Consider the following 13,284-nt stretch of genomic DNA (forward strand, 5'->3'; position numbering starts at 1 on the left):
GGAACATTACAGAGGTTCAGGGTTTGGCACGCGTTTGTAGGCTCTGGTCATCAGGGAAGACTACCTGGAAGAGGGTGAATGTAAGCTGGAACTTGAAATTGGGAAATTTTGATGGCCAGAAAAGCTGAGAGGGGAGTTTGGCTTCTGGATAAAAATCAGAAAATCCAGGTTGGCCAGGGCAGAGTATTAACATTATGTTTTGTTTTCTGGTATCCCTCAGTGATAAAGGAAGCTGCTATCCTGAAGAAACACAATTTATTTGAAGACAACATGGCCTTGCCCAGTGAAAGCGTGTCCAGCTTAACTGATCTAAAAACTCCTGCAGGGTCAAACCAGGCCAGCCCTGCCAGGAGAGCCTCGGCCATTCTGCCGGAAGTTCCAGATAGTGAGATCCTGAGTAACGAGGTATTCCAGGAGTCAGGGGAAAAAAAACAGCCGGGGGTCCCTATGCCCAGCCCGCCCCCAGATGGGGACGGGCAGGTCATCATTTCAAGCACAGATGACCCTGTTGTGAATCCGGTGGCTGCAGAAGACACAGCAGGAGCCCTGGGCAAACACTCGTCAGAGCTGGAGTTTGGAGAGACTCATGAGGGCCAAGAACCCACCCAGGAAAAGCCAGAGCCCACCTCCGCCTTGGGCTCCTTGAAAGAGCTCAGAAATTTGTTGATGGTGACCACTGAAGTACCAGGGGAATCTGCCGCGCCTGAGATTGAAAAAGATACAAGTAAGGAGACCCTTGTTCCCCAAGAAATTGAAAAAGAAGAGGAAACGACCCAAATCTACACAGAGACCGATCAAGCAGCTGCCTCTAGTCAGGTCAACAGCGAAGAAAGTGAAGTCAGTGAGAGGGAGGTCCATCCTCCCTCTCCCGAGGCTGAGGCTGGTGGGGTAGAGTTGGGGGCGTCTCCAGAGGCTCAGCCAGCCTGCGGGGGGCTCAGCGAGGGCGCCAGGGGCCCAGGCCCCTTAGAGGAGCCAGCGGAGGCCGGGGAGCCCACGGAGAGGGAGCTCACGGCCGGGTCCTCCGGACTGGACGCCCTTGAGGGAGGAGGGCCCAGGTGCACTGTGGAGGCTGAGGCTATGCCCCAAGAAGGTTGCAAGTTAAGTTGTGACCCCGTCAGCCCCGGTGAGAGCCAGGTTTCTCTGCGGGAAGAGGCGGTGGGAGGGAGTCACAGCACAGCCCAGGCTACCGCTAGCGTGGAGGCAAAGAAGAGTAAGGCCACCCGCGTTCACGAGTGTCAGTGGGTGGTTGAGAGTGACGCAGACACCTATAGCCTAGATTCACAGAGAGAAGATCCCCCAGAGCAGCCCTCGGAGGAGTGAAAGGGACAATTTGCCAAAAGTCTTTCTTTGAACAAACTCAGCCGAAAGGCTACAGCTCAAGGATACACTTTGGGGTTGCCTGCGAGTTGTTACCAGAACAGAAAGAAAAAAAATCATGAAGTACTTCCTTAATTTGTGTAACGAAGCTAGAGGGAATGCGCGTAGAGCATGAGCGCTGAGGCAACCCTTTGTGCGGTGGAACTGTTCTGCCATGAATTACTGCTTTAGCATTTTGACAGGAATTACAAAGGTAACGGAGTGTGTGGGGTGAGAGGCAGCTGAGGGTGTCCCGGGAGGGAGGTTGCTGTGGAGAAGACTGTCGGAGCGCTCTGCACATTCTCCTCTAATGCACTTCAAGGCTTCTGAATTTTTTGTAAGAATGCAAAGGCATACTGTAAATGCAGCTTCGCCGTCTACTTACTATACCAGCCTCACGGTCTCTTAAGGACTCAGCATTAGTCCACATTCAGGCTGCAGGAAAGGGAGGTGGTGAACGTCAGTCCCCCCTGCTGTGTGCAGCCCCACAGAGCCTGAGACATCTCAGGGGAAGCTGAGATGGGGAGCAGAAACGGAGGAAGGTTGTGGTCTGTGCAGCTGTCTGGGCCTCTTCCTAATTGTGCTATCAATTTCTTACTAATTAATCTTGTTAATTCTTACAAATTAATCACTTTTTGGAGAAAATCAGATGAGACAAGGAAATTTCCTGGGCATGTTTACGCCTGAAAGCATTCCAAATTAGCCTTAGACTGTGCAGAGAAAGAGCTTAGCTGAATTATCGAGCATAAAGCCTACCAATTGAACAGACATCATTTGAACAGCTATTCTAGGCCACATGCTGTGTTAGGCACAGTCACAACAACAACAACAACAAAAGGACGCAAGAAAGAAAGAAAAAAATGAAAAGATAAGGTGCTTGTCTAGTATAAATTAAAAGGCCCAAAGGAACTTAATCTAAAAGAAAAAATATGACAACTTTCTGTCTTTCCATGGAAACAGTCCTGGTTTATTCTCAGGAGGGAATGAAGTGAATACAGTGAATTAAAAAAGAAAGAAAGAAGAAAAGAGGGAAAGAAAAGGGAACGAGAAAGGAAGAGAGAGAGGGAGAGAAAAACCAAGCTACAGATCATTAAGTTCCAAAGATGTTACCAGAAATGGAAATTATTTGTTCAGTTGTTCAGCAAGTTGTTATGTCCCAGGTGCTGGGATACTGTGGTGAAAATGACTCTGCCCCTTTCCCCCAGAGCTTACACTTTAATGGAAATAGACGGAAATACGTCCTCTAAATGGATCTTGACCTTTACCTGTTAATGTTAAAGGTGGAATGGACTTACTTGTAAAAGATTAAAAAGATGTGTCCTCTTGTCCTTCAGAAAAATACCAGATTATTTCCTGAAAGCTTTAGTCCCAGTTCCACGTCTTGAAGTTTCCTTCCACAAATTTTAATATTAGATCCCAACATATTGTCCTAAGAGCTTGTTTTGATCATCATCAGCAAGTAGTTTATATCAGTTTTTTAAAGAATTTGTCCCATAGTTTGACCATTTAACCAGGAATTAAAATGTCTCCCTCTCCACCTCTCCATGAAGAATTGCTTGGATTTCTAGGTCATAAGGGATGAAGAATAATCAGGATCAGTATACTCTCATATTGAATTGTTTCAACTCCTTTTACAGTGTTTAGATCCCCACCTTTGTGAAAGATCTCATTGTAGGTAAAGAAGGTGGCGGTCACTCCTCCCCTGGTCCCCGCAGTGCCCGTGCTCACTCATGTCCTTGGGTTTGGCTTAGAATATTACAATTATGTTTACTTCCTGTCTCTCCAGGGGCTCCTTCCTTCAAGGACAGACACTAGGGTTTAGTCATCCTGTGTACTTCCTGCACACACAGCCTTGAATAATGGCTCCCTGCCTTCTCAAGTCACTTGAATATCCCTAGTGCCTAACAAGGAACTGCTTGTGTCCCGGTGCTCAGGAAATGTGAGAACTGATCACCCACCACACCGCTGTGCCGGGGCTATTTGGGGCTTGCTGTCAGGCAAGGAGATGTTTTTACTTGGGCTTTCTGCCCTTGGGGAGTCTTCTCTTAAATCAAGTCCAAAGTCCAAGGGGCAGGTGGCCAGATGGTCCGATGTGCTGCCCATTAAGGCCAGGAGCCAAAGGAGCAGTACCCAGCCTCGCCCAGGACTGCCCTTCTCTCCGGGAGAATTGTGACAAGGAAGCGAGGAGGTCAGGGCCCAGGCTGAGCCCACACCGGAGCTTCCCAGCTTCCTCCCTTTGCTCACTTCAGGGCTTTTGGCACACCTTGGAAAGCTAAGAGATTTTTCCAACCCTAAATGAGAGTACCTGTCACTTCATTGGATGGATGAATATCAATCAGTGCCCTCCCTTTACCCATCCGTAGACCAGAGGCGACCAGACACCAAGTGGAAGGAATATAGCTGAGAACACAAGGAATTTTTCTGTACATATTTCACAAAAGACAAGTCCACTAGATTAAGTCCGATGATTGTTCCATTTGAAGATGGAACAGGAAATTGAAGTGCATTAAAATTTCCTTATCTGTTTTAACATGTTGAGTGGAATAGCTTCATATTACCATGAGTTTGTCTTGCTTTTAATACAGATTTATCTGTTTTGCTTCAGTGGTTTCCAGGTTGGAGCAAGGTTATTGTGATTTAAATGAGCAACTCGAAAAGCCTCTGCAGGCTGCTCTGGGGATCTCTCTTATGGGCAAATCATTTGAAATGCATAAAACCTCAAGACATGGTCTTCAGCAAAAATTCCATGACTTTAGTAATGTTACTATTGACTTTTCACAAAGAAAGAATATTTTCCTTGAAAAATAATTAGCTTGTCATTTTTTTCCTTTGCAGCGTAAAGACAGTAGTGCTTTGCATTATGCAGAGTAAACTCTCTTTTCGAAAAAAAAACGTATTTTAGAGACCACAAGGATAAGATTCCAGTTTGTCCAAAAGCTTTATAAAGAGGCTGAGTGTGAAGAACTACAGGTCTTCAGGCTCGATCTTCTACATTTTATTACAGAGATTCTCAAGTCTGGTTTTGTAACCCTCAGATTGGAGCCAGTGATTTCAAAGGGTTCCACAGTTCTCTCAGACAAGTGATTTTATTTCTTTATAAAAAACGATAAGTGATATATGCTACATAGCAATTTTAATTTGGGGAAGAGAAGAACATCACTGACTAAATAATACAATTTCACCAGGTAAAAAAGTTGGCTACATGGAGTTGGCTTCTTACTTTACCATAAACAAATGGGTTTTACGATTTGCCTTCTGAAGTCTGCAACCTCAGCAAAGAAAGCTACACTGTGGATTGATTTTTCTGGTCACTGTAGAAAGCATATAAACTTAAAACACTTTGTAACGACATATTTACCCTGCCAAGTGCCTATATTGCAATAAAATGTTTGTCCTTGAAGAAGTGTCCAATGTCATATTTATTTGGAATGGGGCTGGTTTCGTGTTTTAAGCATATGTCATACTTGAGCTGGGAGGAAGAGTCCTCAGAGACAGAAAGGTGAGTCACTGTTGCTGTATTATGGAACTTTTTACTTTTCTGTCATCAGGAAAGAAGCCACAGGGAAGTCACTTAATGTCAGTTGTAATTATGCTTTTAAAATGCATGTGCTAATTTCTCTAGGAATTGGATTACGTCTATAATACAGCAATGGGCAATTATTCTTGATGTAATTGAACTGCTGTTCAAACAAATTTGTTTTCAATGGGCAACACTGAGCAAAATATTTATTCTTTCTATAATTATAATTAAAACAATATTTACTCACCAATATCCACAGTTGCTCATTCATCCATAAATTCATTCATCCAAAAAACAATGATTGTGTCTTCAGGCGCTCTAGTGAGTGCTGGAGAAACAGAGGTGAGCACGGTGGACATGATCCCTGTATCAGTAACCTCGAATTCTCAGGGTGGACACGGCCAGGGAGAGCTCAGAGTGGGTGGTTGCTTCCTTATCTGGCATAAGCGTTCTCTATGATCTCAGCTTTAACTTTATCTACACCAACAGCTTCAGGCAAGAGAGGAAGAAGAACTGGAGAAATCATGTCTGGTGGTGATGGGGACACTGTGTAGCACAAGCTTCACCACTCCCACTCCTCCGTCCATACCCAGATTCCGGTACGCAAGCATCAGTCTCAGGGCGGCTCCTCCAGAACTTCTATTTAGGGCCGATAATCAGATTGGAATTGGGGCGGGGGGGAATTTGAAAGCACTTTTGCATGTTTTTTGTTTGTTTGTTTGTTTTTTGCGGTACGCGGGCCTCTCACTGTTGTGGCCTCTCACGTTGCGGAGCACAGGCTCCGGACGCGCAGGCTCAGCGGCCATGGCTCACGGGGCCCAGCCGCTCCGCGGCATGTGGGATCTTCCTGGACCGGGGCACGCACCCACGTCCCCTGCATCGGCAGGCGGACTCTCAACCACTGCGCCACCAGGGAAGCCCTGCATGTTTTTTCTTCTGTGTTTATCTGGTGTGGCTAGGATGGAACTGACGGAGGTCCCGGGAAAGGTCGACTACAGCTTTTCTCTCCTCACAAGCTTCGAGCCCCTCCTGGTTGAACACCTCTCAACCTTTGCCACAGCCTCCCCTTTGTCAAGAATATCTGTCCCTCCCTTCCCCACCTGGCCAATTCCCACTACTTCTCCTGTAAGAGTCAGTACAAGTCAGGCCTGTTTCCCCATCCCGCTCCCACCCCCAATAACACTTTGCTGAACTGTCAGCCAAATGTATGTGCTCACTTCTGCTCATCTCCTCTCACTGCTGCAGCCATGTACCTGTCCTGTGGCTTGGGGCAGGGACCCTGCCTTTAGTCTTTGAATCGTTAGCACAGCGTAGGTCCCTGCATATAGCAAGTGCTCAAGAAGTGTTGAATAAATGAATAAATATCCCCAATCCCAGATGTAAGAGACAAGTGGAGATATAGCTGGTGATCCCTTAGCACATAATAAGGATCTGTGATGCTGGGAAGTTTACCCACCCTCAGTCTACTTAGATAGTTCTGTTTTAGTGATGGGACTTGACCATGGGTTTTTGTACACCCATCCCTCTTGTGAGGGAGCATCAGAGCCAAGTTGCCCCCAAATCAAGCTAGCTACTATGAACCACCTCCTAGTTTTCAGGAAAGTAGCCTCCACTGGGTTTTCCTGAGGTCCCTATGAGGTCAACAATGCAAAAAGTTTAAGAAGTTTACCATTGAATGGCATCCAAATCTGTGAAGCAGGAGCAAATGCCTGAGAATTAATGGACAGCATCTTCCTTCTAGCAAGCCCTCTTCTTGAGGATGGCCAAGGAGCAGGGAAGAAGATGTGGTCCCTGATTTGGGGGAATTCAGTCCAGCTGGGAAATCTGGGAAGAAACTGGTGGTTCTGCAAGAAGAGGAAGAAGGGTTCTGGCAGCAGAAGTGGCAACTGAGGACTCTACTCAAGAAATTGCAGGTTTGATTGTTGAACCTATTAACGTTTGCCCTTTGTTTCTTGCCTCTTTTATTTCTTCTCTGTCATGAGCTAAAATCCAAAATCCAGCTGCCTACAGATACCCCGAAGAAAATTTTTATCGAGATTGCTATCTCCTAGTCTCTACACACTTTTCCCAGGAACCTTGAGTCCTCTGTGGAAGCTCTTCCAGACCTTCTGCAGATCCAGTTGTGTTTTTTCCCCTCTGGTCTCTACACAAAGGGGTATGCATATGTACTAGTGAGAGCTCTCTTTGTATTAGCAATTCCAAGTGTAACTGTTGGGGTAGGAAAGTGGGTTTATGTGTTGGAGAATTTCTACAAGGCATTGGGGTGATTTTGAAGCTAAGAGCTGACGTCTCCTAGTAAGACTTCAACACCTCCACTCCCTGCCTCACCCTCCTTTGTGCTCCTGCCTGAATCATGTGGGGGACAGTTTTTTCTGCACAGTTTGAGAGGGATCATGTGAGGGAAAATGAAGGTATTTTCATTTCTGTCTGCTGGACGCTTCAAGTTTTGAACCTTAAATTTTTGATTCAGATTTTAGAGTAAATGATGTTTTCCATGTACTGTCAGGATTCATTTATGGATTAATTTTTTTCAAATAATATTTATCGATATCTGCTAATGTGCCATGGACCCTGCTGGACCCTGGGAACAAAACAATCAGCCCCTGCCAGCACTACCTTCAGTTTGAGGGTTATCTTTTCTGCACTGAGATTTTCAATTATTCCATGTAAGGAAATACTCTTAATATTCATGAGCCTTTCTGCCTTTCAGATCACAATTTAGAATTCTTCACGAAGTTTGCTTATAAACTTGGTTTACTTGCTTTGAAGTCCTTTATGAGAAAATTGTATGGCTGTCAACGTATTGTGTGAACTTGGACTAGCCACTTAACCTTTATAAGAATTAGTTTGTTTGTGAAATGGGAATAATAGCACCCAATCACAAGGTTATTGTCAGGATTAAAAGAGATAATGTGCATTTAAGCACAATGAATAAAAGGAGCCTCAAAGAAGTTAAGCAACTTCTGAAGGTTACACAGCTAGTAACTAGTTGAACCAGGTGTATAATTTAGCAATCTCTACAAAGTGAAACCACTCCAAAACTCAGTGGATTAAAGCAGTGAGCATTTATTATTGCTCAGAAGTCTATGGGTCAAACACCAGGTAGACGGCTCTTCTCATCCTGGCTGGCTCTCTCAACATGTGTGGGAGGTGACTGGCTGTATGTTGGTGGAGCCTATCCATTGCTGGGCAGCTGGGCTCTACTCCGTGTGGTCTCTCATCTTTCAGCAGGCTGGTTCAGGCGCATTCCTGTTGCAGAAGCCAGGAAAAGAGAGGGAGAGAAGGAAAGAGAGAGAGAGGCAAAAAGCTTCTTAAGACCTGGGCTCAGAACTGGTGCAACATCACTTCTGCCACATTCTATTGGCCAAAGCAAGTCACAAGGCTGGGCGAGATTCAGGGATGGAAGAGCTGCAAAGTCACACACTGCCTTGGGCAAGAGTTCAGGGGAGCCATTAACTGGGGCATCAGTGCAGTCAGCCTGCCTCACCAGGATTCAGATGACTTCTGTTTGATTCTAAAACGGTACTCTTGCCTCCGTAGGATACTAACTATGAACACTCACACAGAACGTTGGTCCCTCTCACATCCTTCCCCAATGTCTATGTGCTGCTGTAGCCCCACTCTCCGTTAGGTGAACAAAACACAATCATTCTCAACCTTAATCCGTTGATCTATCAAAGAATCTTGATTTTTGCATTGGTTTGGAAAATGAGTCTTCTATTTAAAAGTATTTTTTAAACTTACAAACCTTGTAAGAAGAAAGGTCTAAAAGAGTTCCCCCCATCTTAGCAATATATACTTTATATATTGCTTAGATTAATTATAACAAGGTCATTGGTCATGATCAACATGTTAATTATCTCAGGAGAGTGAGAAAATTTGACCGGTGACAAACAGTATATAACTTCATATAAACAAGCACCATTCTCTACAACAAACATGCCCATAATAGATGCAGTTTTCTATAGCAAATAATGGTAGTCTTCAGGGAAGGTTACAGTCCTTGGGGGATAATTATAAACACACACCCACTTCTGAAGGAAAGTTCTTTTCCCTTCTCAAAAGGAAAATAAAACAAAAGTAAACCCAAATTTTAAACCGCCAGAAACTCTTATTTCCTGCCACAAAACAGTTAAGTAAGGATAAATCTTACTTAAAAGTTTATCCTACCTCGTTAGTATTCTATATTCTCTGTAACTCTAAGGTAACTGATTTGTAAATATTCCTAATCCCTCTCCTTTTCCTGTTTAAATATGATCCCCAGGATATAACATTTTAAAAGCACTTGTATCAGATTTTGCACTTCCAGCTTTCTTGCTAGAATATTGTTGTACCTAGTGACCCATGGTTTCTTTTAAAATTTTAATGAAAGCTGAATAAAAGGTTTTGGGGCTTACAATAATTTTCCTTTACATCTTGTAGTATGCCATCTCACCAAGAATGTCTTTTCTTGTCTGTCCAGCACCAAGGACTGCATCAGGACTCACATTCTGCTTCCTGCATCATTTCAAGCCTTTTTTCTCAGAATTCCTTCAGCTTTTATGCTGACAACTTTTGGCACTTAAATCATGTATCACCAAGAAATTTTTAATGATTTCTAATATGTTTTGACTCATAACTTTTAGAAGAGAGGGAGTTTTCCCTGCATGCCTAGATATTCAATATATTCATAGAATCATAGACTCTCAAGGTTGGAAGATACCCTAATGTTCATCGAGGGCAAATGCTTCCACAGTGCTTGCATTTACCCTTTAAAAAACCTCCTGCTAGTTGGTCATCCTCTAGGGATGGGGAACTCACTATCTCCCAAAGGAGATCATTTTGTTTTCAGACAGCTCTGAAGTTTGGAGAGCAGAAATGTTACTGTCATGCTCTGCTCCTCCTCTGCCACCGTCCTTAACTATAATTTCCATCCCATGGGTCCGATTTTGTCCATCAGGGGAAATACACAGCGATCTAAGCTCTTTTCCTCCTGACAGATTTCAAACATCTCCAAACAACTGAGATCCCTTTTCCAGACTAAATATCCCCCAATTTGTCTCTTGTTATGTAATCACGGCTTTGACTTCCTTTGTTGAGTCTTTTTACAGCTCAATTACAAACTAGTTCTTTGTGTTTTCCTTTCTTCTTTGAAGCTGGCTTCTCAAAACTCCCTTCTCCCTCAATAGCCTCCACCTCATAGCCAAAACGCCTTCTCTCGAAAATGTTCTCTCCCCTAGCCCAGTCCAGTAAGGCACAATTTTGTCACTTCCTCCCTTCCTTGTTATATTCAAAGGGAAGCAAAGAGCATTTTTTTATGGTAAAGTGTTTGCTTTCAAGCACTGTGGGAAGATACATGAAATAAAAATAAAAACTCTAAAAATTACAAAAATGTTAAGTCCGTAGATTTAAGTTCCCAGGTCGACCATTTTTGAGTCCTTTTGAGAAGGTAAAAGGAAGCCTGGTTAATTGTTAGCCCACTACTTATTTCTAAAGGTGGGGCTCGTCCACGTTCCCACTCCACTTCTGACCGCAGCTTAGAGAAGGCCATAATGAACCCATTCCTGCGAGAAGCATCTCTGCCCAGAACGTGAATCAGGCGAAGCAAGTGCCTCAGTGGTTAAATATCTAGAAGGGGTCCCAGATTGCAAATAATCTCCACTAGATTTGTCCTACTTTTGGAAGTCTATCTCCTTTTAACATTTTATCTTTCTCCTTAGAGACCTTTTGTTGACTTCTGGGCATTTACTGATCAAAATTTTTCACCAAAAAAAAAAAATGAGGATATATAGAACAAAAGTTCAAAAAAAATCAGGGCTAGAAATAGGGATCTGGGGGAAATAGTCCCCAGAATTAGTCAGTGGCATATATTTGGTAATTGAAGCTACAGAAATGATAGGATCTCCCTTGGAGAATTTATAGAAGAAAAGTGGGCTAGGAAACTTAGGGAGCTTCCATATTTGTAGAGCAGAAGGAGAAAATGTAACGGTCAGATAAGTGGTAAAAAAAAGTAAAAGGGGGCTTCCCTGGTGGTGCAGTGGTGGCGCAGTGGTTGAGAGTCCTCCTGCCGATGCAGGGGACGCGGGTTCGTGCCCCGGGCCGGGAAGATCCCACATGCCGCGGAGCGGCTGGGCCCGTGAGCCATGGCCGCTGAGCCTGCGCGTCCGGAGCCTGTGCTCCGCAGCGGGAGAGGCCACAACAGTGAGAGGCCAGCGTACCGCAAAAAAAAAAAAAAAAAAGTAAAAGGGTATAATGACAAGCAACCAGAGGAGAAGACAACTTGAGGGAGGAAGGAGTGGTCCATGTGTCAAATACTGCAGCGAGGTCAAATAGGATAAGGCATGAAATGTGTCCACTGGCTCACGAAAAATTCACCAGTGCCTCGGTAAGAGAGAAACCAGACTGTAATGGGAGGTGAAGGTGGATGCATTTCAGTTTGTCTTTGTCTGTCTTACTGTCTTAGAGTGTGTGACCCAAAACTGAACCTGATATTCCAAGCATGGTCTGACTGGTGGCATAAAGTGAGATCATGTCCACTTTGACCAATTCACTCTGTGTCTGGTAATGAAGCTTCAGCCCACACTCAGTTATTTTTGGCAGTCCCACTTACTTCAGCACTCCAGTGACTCACATGAAAGTGGTCTGCTTAAACCTTATGTTATTTCCATATGTGGCAGAACTAATTCATGACTTCCCATCTCATGCTTGTGCAGCTGAGTTTTAAAACTAAGTTCAGAACCTCATCCAGCTACAATTCACCTTATTAGTTTCAGTTCTTTATTCCAAACAATGAAATATTCTTTGTCCTAATTCTGTCATCCAACATATTAGCTATCCTCCTGGCATTATGGCATCCATAAATTTGATTTATTTTGGTGTTTCCATCCAAGTTATCAATAATGTCAAGTCCCAAGCATTCAGGCAAGGGCTGGGTGGAAACTGGAAGATAATGGCTGGGTCTGAAGCCAATAACAAGTGTCTAAATGCTGACACTAGCAGGTCTGAAGCCAGGGGAGTTAGTGATTGTGGTACTAGGTGTTGTTCAAGGGGGTAAGGGCAGTGGACAAATAATGGGGCAGAAGCCAGGAACTGAGCCAAATCACAACCTAGATGAGCAGATTCAATACAAAGGACAAATCTAGAAGCTAGAGAAATTAAAAGAATATCTAAAGTTATAACAGGCTCAAGGGGGAAAGTTCATATATAGACACTGATTTTTGGACTTCCAGGTGGCTTTTATTTTTTCTCTTCCACGTGCAAGGGTGTCTGTCCTTTAAAATTCTAAGGGTTTTTGATAAATAAAAATATGGTACAAGACAGGTCTTCTGGCTCTTTCCTAAGTAGCTTCTCTCATGTGAAACATTTTTGGGGTTGGCCAGGTAACCAGCTACTACTAATTCACCTAACTCTACTGGTGTCTACTTCATATTTCCCTTTCTGTCCCCAAGGAGACGAAATTTTATAAGAAAAGTTAACGGGGAGCAAGAAGAGTTGAGCAAAGGGGAGCAAGGGAAGGAAAAGAGAATGACTTTTCACTGGGGTTCCCATGTTGTATTTATTTTCTGTCCTGGAATTTCATCAAAGATTAGCATCAGTATTATTTTTAACACATATTAGCATAGCTAAAATGAAAACAAGGCTGAGTGCCGGGAAGGATGCAGCTAGAACTCTCATACACTGCTGGAGGGAATGCAAAAAAGAGAGAGATGTCCACTTTAGAAAACAGTTCGGCAGGTTCTTGCAAAGTTAAACATACCCTGGGGCTTCCCTGGTGGCGCAGTGGTTGAGAGTCCGCCTGCCGATGCAGGGGACGCGGGTTCGTGCCCCGGTCCAGGAAGATCCCACATGCTGCAGAGCGGCTGGGCCTGTGAGCCATGGCCGCTGAGCCTGTGCGTCCGGAGCCTGTGCGTCCGGAGCCTGTGCTCCGCAACGGGAGAGGCCACAACAGTGAGAGGCCCGCGTGCCGCAAAAAAAAAAAAAAAAAAGTTAAATATACCCTTATGATATGACCCAGTAATTCCATTCCTAGGTGTTTACTGAAGAGAAATAAAAACTCTTGTTCACACAAAAACCTGTATGCCGATGTCTATAGTTGCTGTATTAATAATTGTCAAAAACTGGAAAACCCAAATGTTCTTCAGCTGGTGAATGAATGAATAAACTGGTACATGCATATAAGACTACTACTCAACAATGAAAAGGAATGCTCTACTGACATATTACAATAACATGGATGAGTCTCAAAATAATTAGGCAGAGTAAAAAAAGGATACATACTGTATGATTCCTTTTATATTACAATCTGGGACAGGAAAAACTATAGGGATAAAAATAGGTTATCGGTTACCTGCAGGTGGGGTCGTGGGAGGGACTGACTATGGAGTGGCATGTGAGGGGATTTTGGAGGGTGATGGAACTATTCTATATCT

The 13,284-nt window shown here is 44.0% G+C and overlaps 1 protein-coding gene across 2 annotated transcripts in view; it reads left to right on the forward strand.

Moving 5' to 3' along the window:
* Positions 1–4,759, forward strand: part of NIBAN1 (niban apoptosis regulator 1) — a 160,910-nt gene extending 156,151 nt beyond the window's left edge. For both annotated transcript variants that reach the window (XM_033437970.2, XM_004275226.3), the window contains one exon: positions 221–4,759. In XM_033437970.2, the coding sequence (XP_033293861.2) occupies positions 221–1,320 (1,100 nt within the window). In that variant the 3' untranslated portion in view covers positions 1,321–4,759. The remainder of the gene's footprint in view (positions 1–220) is intronic.
* The last annotated feature ends 8,525 nt before the right edge of the window (positions 4,760–13,284 follow it).

The sequence above is a fragment of the Orcinus orca genome, chromosome 1, assembly GCF_937001465.1.
Source record: "Orcinus orca chromosome 1, mOrcOrc1.1, whole genome shotgun sequence".
Taxonomy (NCBI): domain Eukaryota; kingdom Metazoa; phylum Chordata; class Mammalia; order Artiodactyla; family Delphinidae; genus Orcinus; species Orcinus orca.